Source organism: Hippocampus comes, unplaced genomic scaffold (genome assembly GCF_001891065.2).
Source record: "Hippocampus comes isolate QL1 unplaced genomic scaffold, H_comes_QL1_v1.1 scaffold259, whole genome shotgun sequence".
In the NCBI taxonomy this organism is placed as follows: Eukaryota; Metazoa; Chordata; class Actinopteri; order Syngnathiformes; family Syngnathidae; genus Hippocampus; species Hippocampus comes.
Window position 1 is genome coordinate 68,893 of NW_017805147.1, and position 13,836 is coordinate 82,728.

The 13,836-nt window shown below is 45.0% G+C and overlaps 1 protein-coding gene across 1 annotated transcript in view; it reads right to left on the reverse strand.

The window, feature by feature from the left end:
- Positions 1 to 1,048: 1,048 nt before the first annotated feature.
- The window catches only part of LOC109514680 (transmembrane protein 121), a 28,126-nt gene continuing 15,338 nt past the window's right edge, over positions 1,049 to 13,836 (reverse strand). Inside the window, exon 2 of the mRNA XM_019867968.1 lies at positions 1,049 to 3,474. Within this exon, the coding sequence (XP_019723527.1) occupies positions 2,067 to 3,011 (945 nt within the window). The 5' untranslated portion in view covers positions 3,012 to 3,474 and the 3' untranslated portion in view covers positions 1,049 to 2,066. The remainder of the gene's footprint in view (positions 3,475 to 13,836) is intronic.

A 13,836-nucleotide genomic window follows, 5' to 3' on the forward strand; every position in this document is an offset into this window, starting at 1 on the left:
CCAGAAAAAAAAAAAAAAAAAAAAAAAAAAAGCATCGCACTCCTCGGTCAGAAAGCAAACAGGGCCGTGTTGTGAATCGTTGCGTTCTGGCCCAAAATACAAGTTGACATTTTCCTCCAAATGAGGAAGAGGGAGCATTACACGAAGCCTCAGACATCTGCGAGCAATTACGTGACACTGAGCGATGCCCTACGTTTTTTTTTTGCCGCCGGTCTTCTACTGTTGCTTGCTTGGCAAGTTTCTACACGAGGGTTTCTAAAGCCGCTTTGTCTGTTTGGCAGCCATCGATTTTTTATGGTTGCCACTTAAATGTCTGCTGGGCCAGATTTTTTGCGGGCATGGCGCGAATATAAAGAAGATAAAATCTTTCATGCCGTGCTGGGAAATCCGAGGTGATGTGTTAAAAAGCGCTCTTTAATTATTTTTGCATCAGTTAGCGACTTAGGGAGGGAATTTAGTAGAAAATGTAATTAAAGCTACCGGGAAGATGTTTTCGTGAAGAGTTTGGCACAACTTGGCAGCATATTTATGGACAATTTCGAGCCTGAGTCAAATGTGGTGCCAGCAGGACCCCCAAAGTAGCGCGTGAGCTTGTTCTAAAAATAGTTGACCAGTGGGACATTGTGATTTTCTAGGAATGTTATCGTAAAAGTCATCATTTTAAAATGTGAAGACTGGCAGAGAGTTTGAAACTTTTGCATATTGATAAAATGGGTAAATGATGCAATTCACTCAATGCCAGGCGTGTCGATGCCTACTAAGTGAGGAAGTGTTCCATTAACTTGCCATGCATTTATTTTGGGAATGTGGGAGGAAACCGGAATACCCACAGAAAACCCACGTCGGCACGTGGAGAACGTGCAAACTCCACACAGGAAGGCCGCAGCCGGGATCGAACTCTGCACATCTGCACTGCGAGGCGGACGTGCTAACCAGTCATTCACCATCATAGTACAGTACGTCATTGCATTAATTTGTGTACGAAATCCAACTGCCAGACTCCAGATTCAATTCCTCTTCACCAACAATATGAAAACCAGGAACAATATTGTCGGCAATGTTCTTTTATTCAAACATCATTGGCCTCCCGCTCGTAAATAATATACAGGATAATCATAACAACAACAATATTAAGAACAAAACAAATCATAATGAACGAAATAAAAGTCTGTTCAGCTTGTTTAAGTTGCTTTTTTTTTTTTTTGTCACTCTGATAATTTATTCTTTCATTTCAAGGTTTGAGACGTTTAGAGGAATGTACAGTTGAGAAATAAAATCACCCCCTCCCTTTTTTCCTTTTTTTTTTTTTTTTTACCTGACATCAACAAATAGATTAATCCCATTTGCACTTCACACACCAACAGACACACTTGTATTACAAAATGATCCGTCATAAACAAATCCCCCGGTGGTAAACAAGCACACCTTTGCGCACAAACGCACTCGGAGGCGTACGTTATATCGAATAGTGCGCATGCTCTTTCGCGCTCACGGGGCGATGCACACTGTGTGTTTGTGTGCGCAGTCGACGGTCCAGTGCCGCTGGAGTGCTTGTTTTACTCCGACCCATAGTTCCAAAGCATCAAACCGCCCGAGGCGTCGGCTTCTACAAGTTACACAACACAAGCGCACGTGGCCGAAGCGCAGGCCGCCTGCTCGCCGTGGCCATTTGTCACCATCTGCTCCTCTTTTGCCCCGATTGGAGGCAAACGGGGAAGCTAAACGTTCCCTCGTTTGGTGCTGGTACTGGTGACCTTTTAAAAAAAGAAAAAAAAAAGAAAAAAAAAGACACTTACAGAGAGAGGACCAATTTTTACACGACATAAATTTCCCCGGCTGCTGGGTTTGGAGTCTCTCAGCACAGTCTGAACTTTTAAACACAATACAGTAGTACCCTGGCTTCGGAGGATCATTTCTTCCAAGACGCGAAGCCTGTAAATAAATTTTTCGTTCTTGACGAACTGGAAAAACTCACTCGAAAACCAAGGTACCGTGTTGTTGTCCGATTTCACGTGGAAATTCCATGACGCCGTTTGGTGCGCATTCCAGCGGCGAGATGCTGGCGGTCATGTGTCAATGACGTCCTGCGCCGGCGTGGGTTCGTGCGGCAAAGCGGTGGCGTTGGGGAGCGTCTGCGTGTGGCCCACCGAGTTCTGCTGCAGTTCCATGGCCATGGCGTTCTGCGGATGCGGGAACTCCTTGACCTGCCTGCGGTACTCCAGGAAGGTGGACGCCTTGGTGGCGATGGCCACCACGTTCTTGCCCACAAAGATGGTGGACACGCGGCTGTCCTGAAACAGCACCATGTTGACGCCTCGGATCAGGATGGTGACCACGTTGATGGTGACCAGGCTTAGGACCGGGTAGAGCATCATCTTCTGGGGGGTCATGTGCTCGCCCTGCATGCTGATCTCGCTGAGCGACACGCAGGGCAGGATGAGGAGCAAAATGTAGCAGTAGAAGAACATCAAGCCCTCGGCCCAGATGGGGAGGCCCGTGCGTTGGGGCTCCCACAGATTCGCTTGGATGTCCAGAAGATCCAGTAAGTCCAGCGCCACCCAGAACAAACGGCTTCGCATGTCCTCCTTCTTGCGGAAAGTCCTGACGTATTCCATGCTGTCCAGCGCCACCAGAACCAAGTACAAACCCGGCACGCACACCGACAAAAGTAACGTCAACGCTTTCCGCGCCACCGTCTCCAGACTCTTCCTGTCGGCCTTGCAATTCTGGAAGACAAAGTAGAGCTTGATCTCCAGCACGAAGATGTACAGGAACCAGAGGATCATGGCGTAACCCCGCCGAGCCGTGCGCACCTCGGCCCCGACCCACACCGCCACGTAGCGCAGCACGATGAGGAAACACACGTCCCCCACCAGCACGATGATGCACACGCCGATCTTCCTGGGACCCTGGTTCTGCTCCACCAGGTAGGCGTCCATCAGGGCCATGCTGGTCATGATGACAATGGTGGTCAAGCACACGTGGCGTTTGTCGGGAGGCGGCAACACCATGGCGAGGGCACCTCGGGGCTCTCACTCGCACGTTACACCTTTAGGGGGATTGCCTTTCGCCGGGAACGTCCCGCTACGTGGAGGCAGAGCAGTGCGCGGTATGGGCACGCGAGCGCAGGAACATCACTTCGTTACTCGGCGCGCTTCCATTGATTTCGCTGCGTCCGCCCCTCCCGAGCGTCAGATCTGAGGGCTCCTGCGGATGGCGGCGCAAGCGTATGAGTGAAGGGAAACGGAGGAGAGAGCGAGGAGTCTGCAGTGGCCCGGAGCCTCCCCCCCTCCCGGAGCCGCCATCAATCACCAAGACAGCAGGTCAACAACGGCCCGTGAGGCCTTGCGTCCTACGCCGGCATCCCCGTGGGGAGGCTCTTGGAGGAGGTTGAATATCCATCCTTGCCAATCGCCAGCCCTCCTCCTCCTCCTCCTCCTTCTCCTTCTTCTTGCCACGTGGCAACTTCGCAGCCTGGAGGAAGGAAGGAGATGAAATGAGGAGGATTCAGAGGAGGGCGGGTGGGGTTGATGGAAGGAGAGAGCAATGGTGGGATCGGAGGAGGAGAAAGAAAGCTGTCAGCACCGCAGGGTATATAACACAGTTGTCATTGCCAGCAGCGATTGCACACGCGAGCAGCCAAGTGATGTGTCAGCTTGGCACCGGTGCATATAGGACAAGACAAGGTATAATAAGATTGCTTCACCTCTCTCTCAAGAGTATGTCATGTGTCTCTGGTCATCTAGCGGCTCGCCTCCTTATCCTCAAATGAAATTCCATTTAGCGCACTGCACCCAGCGGTGTCATTTTGAGAGCAAAACCAATAGAAGAGCTCATTCACTAGTCGCATACAGCAGCGACTTACCCTATATCGTTTTTTTTGCGCTTCATTTTTCCGCATCATTACCCTGCACTACACTTTCAATTTGAGCCCGAGCAAATGAATAAACAAATAGTTCATTTCCTGTGTGTCGAGGGAGTGGCAGTTTCCAAAGTCAAACATCTGCTGCCGCTGTGGTAAATTGTAATTGTTCGTTTGTGTCTTGGATGTTAATCCAAGCCCCGACACTGGCCCTGATTTTAAACAATACTGAAGAAAATTCATGATGAGATATGTCAGCCTGCCACTGGATGAAATCACGAAAATCTTGTCGTTTTAGTGGCCAATGAACAAAATACAGCATCAGTGGGAGATCAAACCAAAACATGGTCACACTTTCCATTCTCCAGTAGATATTGTAATTCTCTATGTCAGTCTACCTGTGGAGGACTGTTTCTGGCTGTCACATCTACAAAGTTACAATGTGAATCGGTGATTTAAAGAAACCTAATATAGTTAGGAATAATTTTGGTGCTACTTTTCCATTCCAGGAATGGCGGGAAATACTTTTGATCCACTGCAGTAATACCAGATAAAAAGCAGTAAAGAACAAATAAGTGAAAATAAAATATATTTAAAGAAAAAAATCATTTTCTGCATAGCTTGTTCTCATTCGGCTTGCGGATTAAATTGGAACCAATCCCAAAAGTGAGAATCACTAAAGAGACTATATTTATGTTGATGTGAAAATTCAATATCTCCAGTAGGCTTTCTTAAATGTAATGTTGGTATTTTATTTCTTATAACGTCAACCACCGTGCCCCAAAACATGTGACGATAAAATTAATGAAAGAACCAATAGTTTGATTTGGCGGGTGTGTGAATGAGCGAGGGAACGCCAAGCATAGCCGCGCAACGAGCCAGAAGCGCCATAAAAAGGCAAGCAAAGCAGACAATAGCACCCCGAATACATCCCTCCCTCTAATTGACCTCGCATACACACCCAACCCACACTTTTACAGCCATTAAGACAATTGCATTCTTTTTAATTATGCCGTTACGCGCACTTCCGAGCCGCTCCTGAACGCATCATTAGACTCGTACGCACGCACGCGAGCACGCAAACGCAAACGCAGCAGGTGTTCCGACGTACGTAATGACGTTGGTCTCTGCAGGCCCGATTCTAATGTTCGGCAAACAAGCCATGTAAGTTGTGTTTAAACTGTTACACGTGCTTAATGTCGACAATTTATGACAAGTTGATTGCTAGCGAAAAACAGCCACCCGCAACACAAAGCAAGGCTTTCCTGATATTCTGCTCACACATTCATGTGCTGATCAGAGTTGTGACGTCGACTTCTGGTGTATGTCATGAATGCACTGTTGCAATGAGATGTTTTTATTGCACTACTGAAGGTGCCTATAGTACATGTCAAGTGTGTCGCTTTATAATCACAAAGTAACTGGAGAACAACCTTCCCTCTAAGTACTTCTAGGTCATCTTATGCGAATTGGAAAGTAATGTTCCTAAGCAAAAACCAAAATGTCTGCGTCAAGTTGCTACAAAGAGCACTCAAGCTTGGGCTCAAGGTCCATTTATCAACACCCACTAACCAATTATGGTTCCTTGTCTGATATTAAAATTATGAAAAGAACTCTGTCGAAGTACATGCATTTGTAACTTATGCATCAGTAAGACTGCACAACGGCATATGTCCTGTAAGTATTGACGTTAAAGCAATTTGCAATTGAAATGAATGATGAGTCAGTATGTGTTTGACTGAAACAGCTATTCATGTATTTTTTTAAATATATTTGTAGAATGATCTACTTTGCTTTTTCCCCGGAAGATATTTTTATTTATTTATTTTTTAACTTATCAAATCCAAATGAGTACTTTGACTTCATTTGACCTTCCATTTCCCCTCTTGATGTGATATGAGAAATTTACAGGGAGTTCAGATAAAAGCTAAATTGACTTTGTATGGGTTTGAGGTGGTTATATATATTTCTATTCAAAGTGTTTAAGCCCCATGAAAACACTCCACCCTAACACTGGATGGTGTCACTGGAACAGTGCCAAGCCATCGATTTAGAAACCCGAGCATGGGGTTGAATGTGTAAAACCCATTAGGTAGAACACACCTTAAGAGAGAGAGATTACACTCGTAAAATTATGATTAATTGGCTGATTAGGAAAATGCTTCAGATCATGAGGAATGTGAACGAAAACCGCACCCTACATAGAGCCTGCGCATCACCTACGCCTATATAAATGGCGCTTATTGTTTTTTCGAAAAGGCTTACCTATTAAATTGATTACAACCAATACAGGAGTGTGGCCTCGAATTTATAGGCATGCATTAGATGCGTGCGGCGCTCTGTGGAACGGAAAGCTAATGAACTTTGACAGTGAGTCATTATCATTCATTCTTGTTGTCATGCTTTGTTAAAAAAATAATTTTTGTGGTGGGGAAAAAAAAAAATCCAAGTGAACTGGGTTTTAATCTTGGCCTCAGCGTTCCTTTGTGTATTTGGCGTGTTTTTAACGTGTGGGTTTTCTGTAGGTAGTCTGGCTTCCTTCCACCTTCCCAAAACACTGCAATGAGTTCATTGAAGATTCTAAATTGTGATTGGTTGTTTGTCTTTATCAGGGGGTGGGCAATACAAACCTCTGAATATGCAGGGTGATCGTAGTTTTTCAATTGTAATATCACCATTCACCACAGGGTGGCACAATTGGCGTAGTTCGTCCTGTACTTCAATCTGAGTAGGCCTAATAATTTTTTTTTTGCAAATTTGGAATGATATGCGGGACATAGACCTGAATAATATTACAATTTGACATTGACTAGGTCTTACACTACAATCTGAGTAGGCCTAATAATTTTTTTTTGTGCTAATTTGGACTGATATGCGGGGTCATAGACCTGAATAATATTACAATTTGACATTGACTTTTATGCAAAAAGATCCACAATGAGTTTTTTTTTTCCAGCAGTTTTGTGCTGCCCTTGAATGCACCGTATGTGGATGAGGATAGTCAAACTTTTCGACATGCATTGAAAAAAAAAGTATGATCAAAACTGAAATGTATTCAGAGACCGCGTGGACATATTTTGTCCATTTTTTTCCACAATGAGGTTTTTTTTTCCAGCCGTTTTGTGCTGCCCTTGAATGCACCGTATGTGGATTAGGATAGTCAATCTTTTCTACATTCATTGAAAAAAAAAAAGTATGATCAAAAATGAAATTCATTCAGAGACCGCGTGGACATATTTTGTCCATTTTTCCAAAAGAATTTTTGTCATCCATCTGGTTAGGAAGAGCGTGGTCCTATGTGGCCTCCTCGTAGCACTGATGAAAAATGGAGGGTCTCCTATGCAACGTTTAATATACTGTCTACGTTGTAGCATGCAGGTTGTTGGTGTGAATCCAGCCGAGATGACCTGCGCTCCTTAGATGTTGATTTGAAAGCCAGGAGCTTGATGTTAATAAAGTCTTTCAAACGAGAGCTTGAAGTGAGCACATGTTTACACTGGCTAAATCATTTCCTTGTGTAGCTTTGGCCCGATGACTCTATTAACCGATGCCTTCAAAGGCCCTGTCGGCGCTTTCAGGCCAGGTCTCTATCCATCTTGTTAAATCAGTTCTATCTTAACACGACAGTCTACCACAGTCGCTTGCCCCCCCCGCCAATTAAATGCTGCATTGGAGACTGCTTGGAAATCCTCCACACACGCACAGTAGTTTTGGCGGATTTTTTCTTTTTTGGCATCTTCAATAAGTTTTAAAAGTTGAACTAACAACCTTACAATACAGAGTAGTTTTGGACGATACGTTATTTATTTATTTATTTATTTTCGCAACGTGACACTAACAGGAAAAATAAAAAAGCCAAGTCTGATCATTCCACAGAGAGCTTCAAAAATGGTCTGGACAAAAAAAAAAAAACAAAAAGAATATAAAATTGCTAAATTTTTTGGGCAAAGTGATGCAGCATCAAACGGAAACACAGGGGTGCCAATATTTTCGGCTGTTTCATTATCCTGCACAGCTCAAATTCAGAGATCTCAGCGCGCAATTTCCATGTCGATCTGTTTGTGTTGAATAGTACAACCAATAAATGGAACGCTTTTATCGTCCATCGGCCATTGTTGTGTGAAATGCGATGACTTACAGGCCACTAAATCGCAATCCCCTGAGTTGGCAAGGAGGAACTCAAGTCCTCAAGCCGTTTCAAATACATTTTTTTTCGAGTGGGAAGTGGGAAAATTGTGATTTCCTCCGCGTACTCATGTCAGTCGCGATGCTACTGCAACGTGACGGCAAATTGCTCTGGAGTGGCCAGATATATAATACGTGTGTGCGTGCGTGCGTGTGTGCGTGCGTGCGTGCGTGCGTGCGTGCGTGTGTGTGTGCGTGTGTGTGTGTGTGTGGGGGTGGGGTGTGTGTGTGTGTGTGTGTGTGTGTGTGTGTGTGTGTGTGTGTGTGTGTGTGTGTGTGAGAGAGTATTTTTTTCATTCATTCATTTTCCGAACCGCTTCATCCTCACTAGGGACGCGGGGGGGTGCTGGAGCCTATCCCAGATGTCATCGGGTAGTCGACGGGGGACACCCTGAACCGGTTGCCAGCCAATCGCAGTGTAAGTATTTCTATCTATAAATTATTTTTGGTTCCCCTGATTAGGTCCCAAATAGGTAGGATCCTGACCCCTTGCCACCTGCATAATAGGCATTGCCTTCATTGGACGGCTATTTATTTTTCAGTTTGTGAGCTTGGCTCGTTGTCAAGAAGTGACAGATTGCCCTGAATCCAGCCAACAAAGCTCAATCGAACGAGCGCTCAACGCGCAAAGTCGCCACACAGTGACGATGTTGCGCATTGTTTCAACCCAGACCTTCTCTTCCCAAATGTTTACTGACAGGATTTAATTTTTGTGGGCCGGGTGTTGATCCCATTATTCACAGTCTAGGAACTGCCAAATTGTAATAGCACCCCCCCCCCCCCTTCCGATTAGAACATGGCAAAGTGCTCCAACCCAAATCACGAAACGCAGCTTGCTCTCATGCCTGGAATCACTTTCCAATGTTTTGCCAATCGTATTCAAATGGCCCTGAAGGGACCGAACGTGGTCACGTATTGATTGACTCCTTCACGTCATGTTGTGTGAAGGTACGTTGGAGCGCATGGCTGTAAAATAAAGCATCATCTATCACTGAGCTGCCAGGGCTTCTTCCAAAATGAAATGTGTGTCTATGTATCGCCGCTCGTGATATCTTGACAGGCTCGGTTGTTGCTCGCATCCTCTCGAAGCATTTCCACCAAGTGGTGCAGGCCCGTTAACGATGGCTAATGAATTCAACAGTTCCTCCATTGTGCTGGCAGCGGAGATCATTGCAAGGCAAACTCGTAGCTTGAGTTTGCTGGAGGCAGCTCTTTCAGCCTGAGTGGATTTTTCCTCAGTGTAAACGCGTGCTTGTGGCCTCGAGTCTTTTTTTTTTTTTTAAATGAATTTGACCGTTTCAATGGAGTACCTGCGTGATGGGCATTAGCCATCGACCGCGCGAGCCAGTCTAATTGCAAAGTATCGGCATCCGTCAGGAGATTCGAGGCGGTAACCCAATTTTACGGGCAAAAAGGACATTCATTGTCTTTTCACTCTGTTGTTAAAGCAAGTTACACTTGTGGAGAAATGTCGGGCAAATAGTCTGTGCAAGTACTGCACAGACTATTTTGTCAAGACTTAGAGTGGTCTTTTTTTTTTTTCTTGGTGGCAGTCACATTCTCATGGCTCTCGAAACTAAAAGGTTATGACTTCAATCCAAAAGCTGAATCACTCAATTCGACCCGCAAATGTCATCTAAACTTAGAATTCAAATCAAATGTAAAATGACACAATATGCCAACATCGATGACACATTCTACTTCGGATGTTAAACTTGTTCCCCGAGTGGATGATGAGAAAGTTAGTCAAAACGTGGCCGTTTTAGGAAAGTGCAAGGAGGCGAAAGTACACGGGAGACCCGAGATTAAAACCAAGAACCTTAGAACTGCGATGTGGACGTGCCGACCACATCGCGCTGCCAACGATCGAATTATTATGACCCGATTTTAAAAAGGATCATCAATTCCCTCTCATTTAATCCAACACATCATTAATTTTGTTCAACCGAGGCCATGGTGATTACCATAACTCTTTTTTTTTTTTTTCTTTCAATTTCATTCGAACATCGACGCTTTGTTAACATGCTCCTCCGACACAGTCCCATCACTTCGACTCCCGGTGCGCCGATGTCACAGTGTAACGTGCGTATCGATTAGCCCGTACAATGTATCCATTCAAAGTCCATTCAAGCATCAGGATAAATTATGCAGCAATATCCACTTCTTGTTCTGTCAGTAATTGTCTCCCTGACTCCCGCCATGCACTTTGCTCGCCCCCCCCCCCCCCCCCCCCCCCCCCCCAGCCCCTCGCCACCCTGGGGGAGATTGGCATCCATAGTCGCATTCAAGTCACGCCGCATGACTGCTTGCTCGATTTCACTTGAGAGAAAAATGACTTTTCAAAGACAAATATTTGGTATTCATCACGTGTGTCTCGCCCCAAAAATAAGCAGGATCGCGCCGTGCCTCCGGAAGTACAACCGCGTAACGAGTCGACCGGTAACGTTGCTAAGCAACGCAGGGGGAATATCGCACTGCACATTTTGTTCATAAGCTAGGTCGCGGCGGCAGTTAGCTTCCCACGGTTCGCATTTTCGATTTATTTTGTGGGAAAAAGCTGGTCGTTATCATGACAATCATGTTATTTCGGTGTTCATTTGCAAGTCAAATCGGTAAAATAGAAAATGAATGACGGGACTTGGAAATGTGAACGTTATAGGGGGTGAAAACGTAAACGGGCAAATCATATTAAGTCGTAAGACTTCATGAGCAGACTTTGCATAAAACATACACGCTCCTGTCACCTTCAATATGTCGTGGGAGGCATGAGGAACACAGCGGGGGTAAAAAAAAAAAAAAAGAAAAGCGGCAAGGGGGATGAGTGGAAAGAGATGCAGCAGAGCAAAGGTTGCTGTTGCATGTGATTGATTAAAAGGCCAAAGATATGCGATACGGAGAGGATTTGATGCGCTGCTAATGAGGCGGGAGTTAAAACGGATTGCTAAGCAGAGGATTTAAATATTAGCAGCCGAGGATTAATGGCGGGCAAAGTGAGAGATTTCCCTTTCAATAAGTCATGTCTGGAAAATCAAACCTCTCCAAAAAAGTAACGAGAGGAATTGCATTGATGGTTTAAGAAATGCATCTCCATTTCGTGGATTAATTTTATTTACGCTTTTGGATGAAAAAAAAAAATGTTTTTGTCAACATTTGAGATAACCGTTTTGACATAACACAAAATTCTTTTGGGAAAAAAAAAAAAGCCTCAGCGGGCTTCTGAAGTTGAACTCTGCTTTGCACGGAAATGGAACAGGAAATAATTTCGCTCAGGATTGTAGACCGTTGCACGCGCAAATGACTGTGAGAACTCAACTTGCAAAGTGCCGCGCGGTACAAATGTGAACCCATTTCCCAAATGATTTTGTGCTCTTGAACAGACCCCAGACTCTGGCAGAGTTTCCCAATCCCGAACCTCAGAACTGTCATGCAGATTTGCTGGGGGTGAACAATGTATCGAGAAATGCCTTCAGAGCGACACAGTAAATCAGCGGTGGCTTGACAATGCGGGAAATAAATCATTCTATTCCATTTGCAAACGTTCCTACGTCGAAAGAGGCCTGGCTGTCTGCCATCGCGTCCGATCCCAGCGCAGCCGCGCACCATTTGCTCGGTGCGGCAATGGAACAAAGCCTTGGCGGTCCAACCAACAAATTGTTTCTTGGTGCAATTCCTCGAAGCGCCAAGAGAAATCAGTCTGCCATGGAAATGTGCCTCCTCTCTGGCTAACTAGCCGACTGGGGAACGGGAGGCCGGGCTTTCCGGATAGTATACTGCGAAAGATGACTTTTGAGTCACGATGCTTCCGTTACTCCACCTTGTCAATCCTTTTTCCTGAGCAGTTGGAACAATCGCACACCCCAGGCGGTGATTTGGATTTGTCTCCAGTGACGCCGCCAAGGCCGCCTTACTGGGAAAAAAAAATTCTTGGTGCGGTTGAGATGTTCAGGGGGGTCCGCTTCTGTTGGCGTCGCTGAGCTGCTATCTTCACCAACAACTGTTATAATAAGCAACATAAGAATAAGCAACTAAGCTAATAGCTAATAGCAACTAAGCTAATAGCAACTAAGCTAATAGCTAAAGCTCTTAGCTAATAGCAACTAAGCTAAGAGCTAAAGCTCGCAATTCAACTGCCCGGCCTCAACTCCGGTCGCAAACTTTGGGTCGTGACTGATGGAACATATTTTCGAGATGTATTTGCTTGCAAACCTCTCCGGTATGTGTGGAGGAGATGCATTGCCGCCACTCACCTTTTCGGACTTTTCACCACCCGCAATGTGGGTTGGGTAATAAAATACTCGAGGCTTTTGCAGCCCGGCAAAAGAAAAGTTGACAGTGCAATTCAACTGCCCGCCCTCAACTCTGGTCGCAAACTTTGGGCCGTGACTGATGGAACATATTTTCGAGATGTATTTGCTTGCAAACCTTTCTGGTATGTGTGGAGGAGATGCATTGCACTCAGCTTTTTGGACTTTTCACCACCCACAATGTGGGTTGGGTAATAAAATAGTCCAGGCTTTTGCAGCCCGGCAAAAGAAAAGTTGACAGTGGAAATTGGCATCTTGGAGCGAGAAATATGTGTTCATCCTCTGCCGCACCTGAAAAAGGGTTTCAGGTGCCTTGACTGTGACTTGCAGCTAATCAATCTGTCACAACAGCTCAAAGGGCAGCCCTCTGAAAAGGAGTGAGCCTTTTCATCCACTGTGTGCAAGAACATCGCTGAAAAGAAAAAAAAAAAAATTCCAAACTGCAAGGAATATTTTTTTTCAAAAATATTTTCCCTAAAAGTTTTTCATAATATCTTTGAAAATTGGCCTGTCTGGCACATTAACATTTTCCCCAGACAGTATGAACAAGGACTGAATTCCACGGAAGGTTGTTAGCCTGTTGCTTCATGAAAACGGTGTGCAGACTTGCTTGACAAACACCGATTTTGGTCCTCGCCAACATCAAAAAGTCGCAAAGCAGGTATGCGGGTCCATTAGTTCCGAAAATGAAAACACTCTTGATTTCCATTTTCTTTGATTTGTCATTACGTAGTCATCACTTTGGGCTTCTTGACTGGCTGATTCACCGAGCTATTGCTTCAGCACGTGCCTGGGAGCCTGAAAATGCTTCCACGGTGTCCAAGTTGACGTTTTGCTTTGCTCTGTGCCTCATAAAAATGAATAGTGATGCGTAAGTGTCGGTACGCTTTAAGTGCCTTGTTAGTCCAAAATGAAAATTGGAAAAAAAAAAAATAGCTCTGTGCCTCATAAAAATGAATAGTGATGCATAAGTGTTGGGACGCTTTAAGTACCTTGTTAGTCCAAAATGAAAAGGGGAAAAAAAAAAATCAGCAGTGGACAACTTTGGCCCTCGAGGGCCGCCATCCTGCACATTCTTCGATGTTTTCTTCCTCCAACACGCCTGATTCAAATAATCAGGATCATATTCGGGCTTCTGCATAGCGTACTGATGAGCTTACCAGACGACGACGTCTTAAGTTATGTCACAATTAAGGCTTGGCTATTTCACTTCGCATACTGAGTGATAAATATGTCACAGGTGTCACTTTGTGGAATCTCTTCAGAGCTTACCGGGTGCAGGTAATTAGCATGCTAATTTGCGATACACATTTGCGGGTCATTAGTACATGTCCAGCACCTCCACAATATCACATTTGACTCACCAGGCTGCCATATTGCAATCTTGAGCACGATCAATAGCCCAAACATTCTCTCATAACACTTGTCAACTTGTCTGACGCAAACAGCCCCACAAAGGCTCTGCAAGCAATTAATTGATGACAC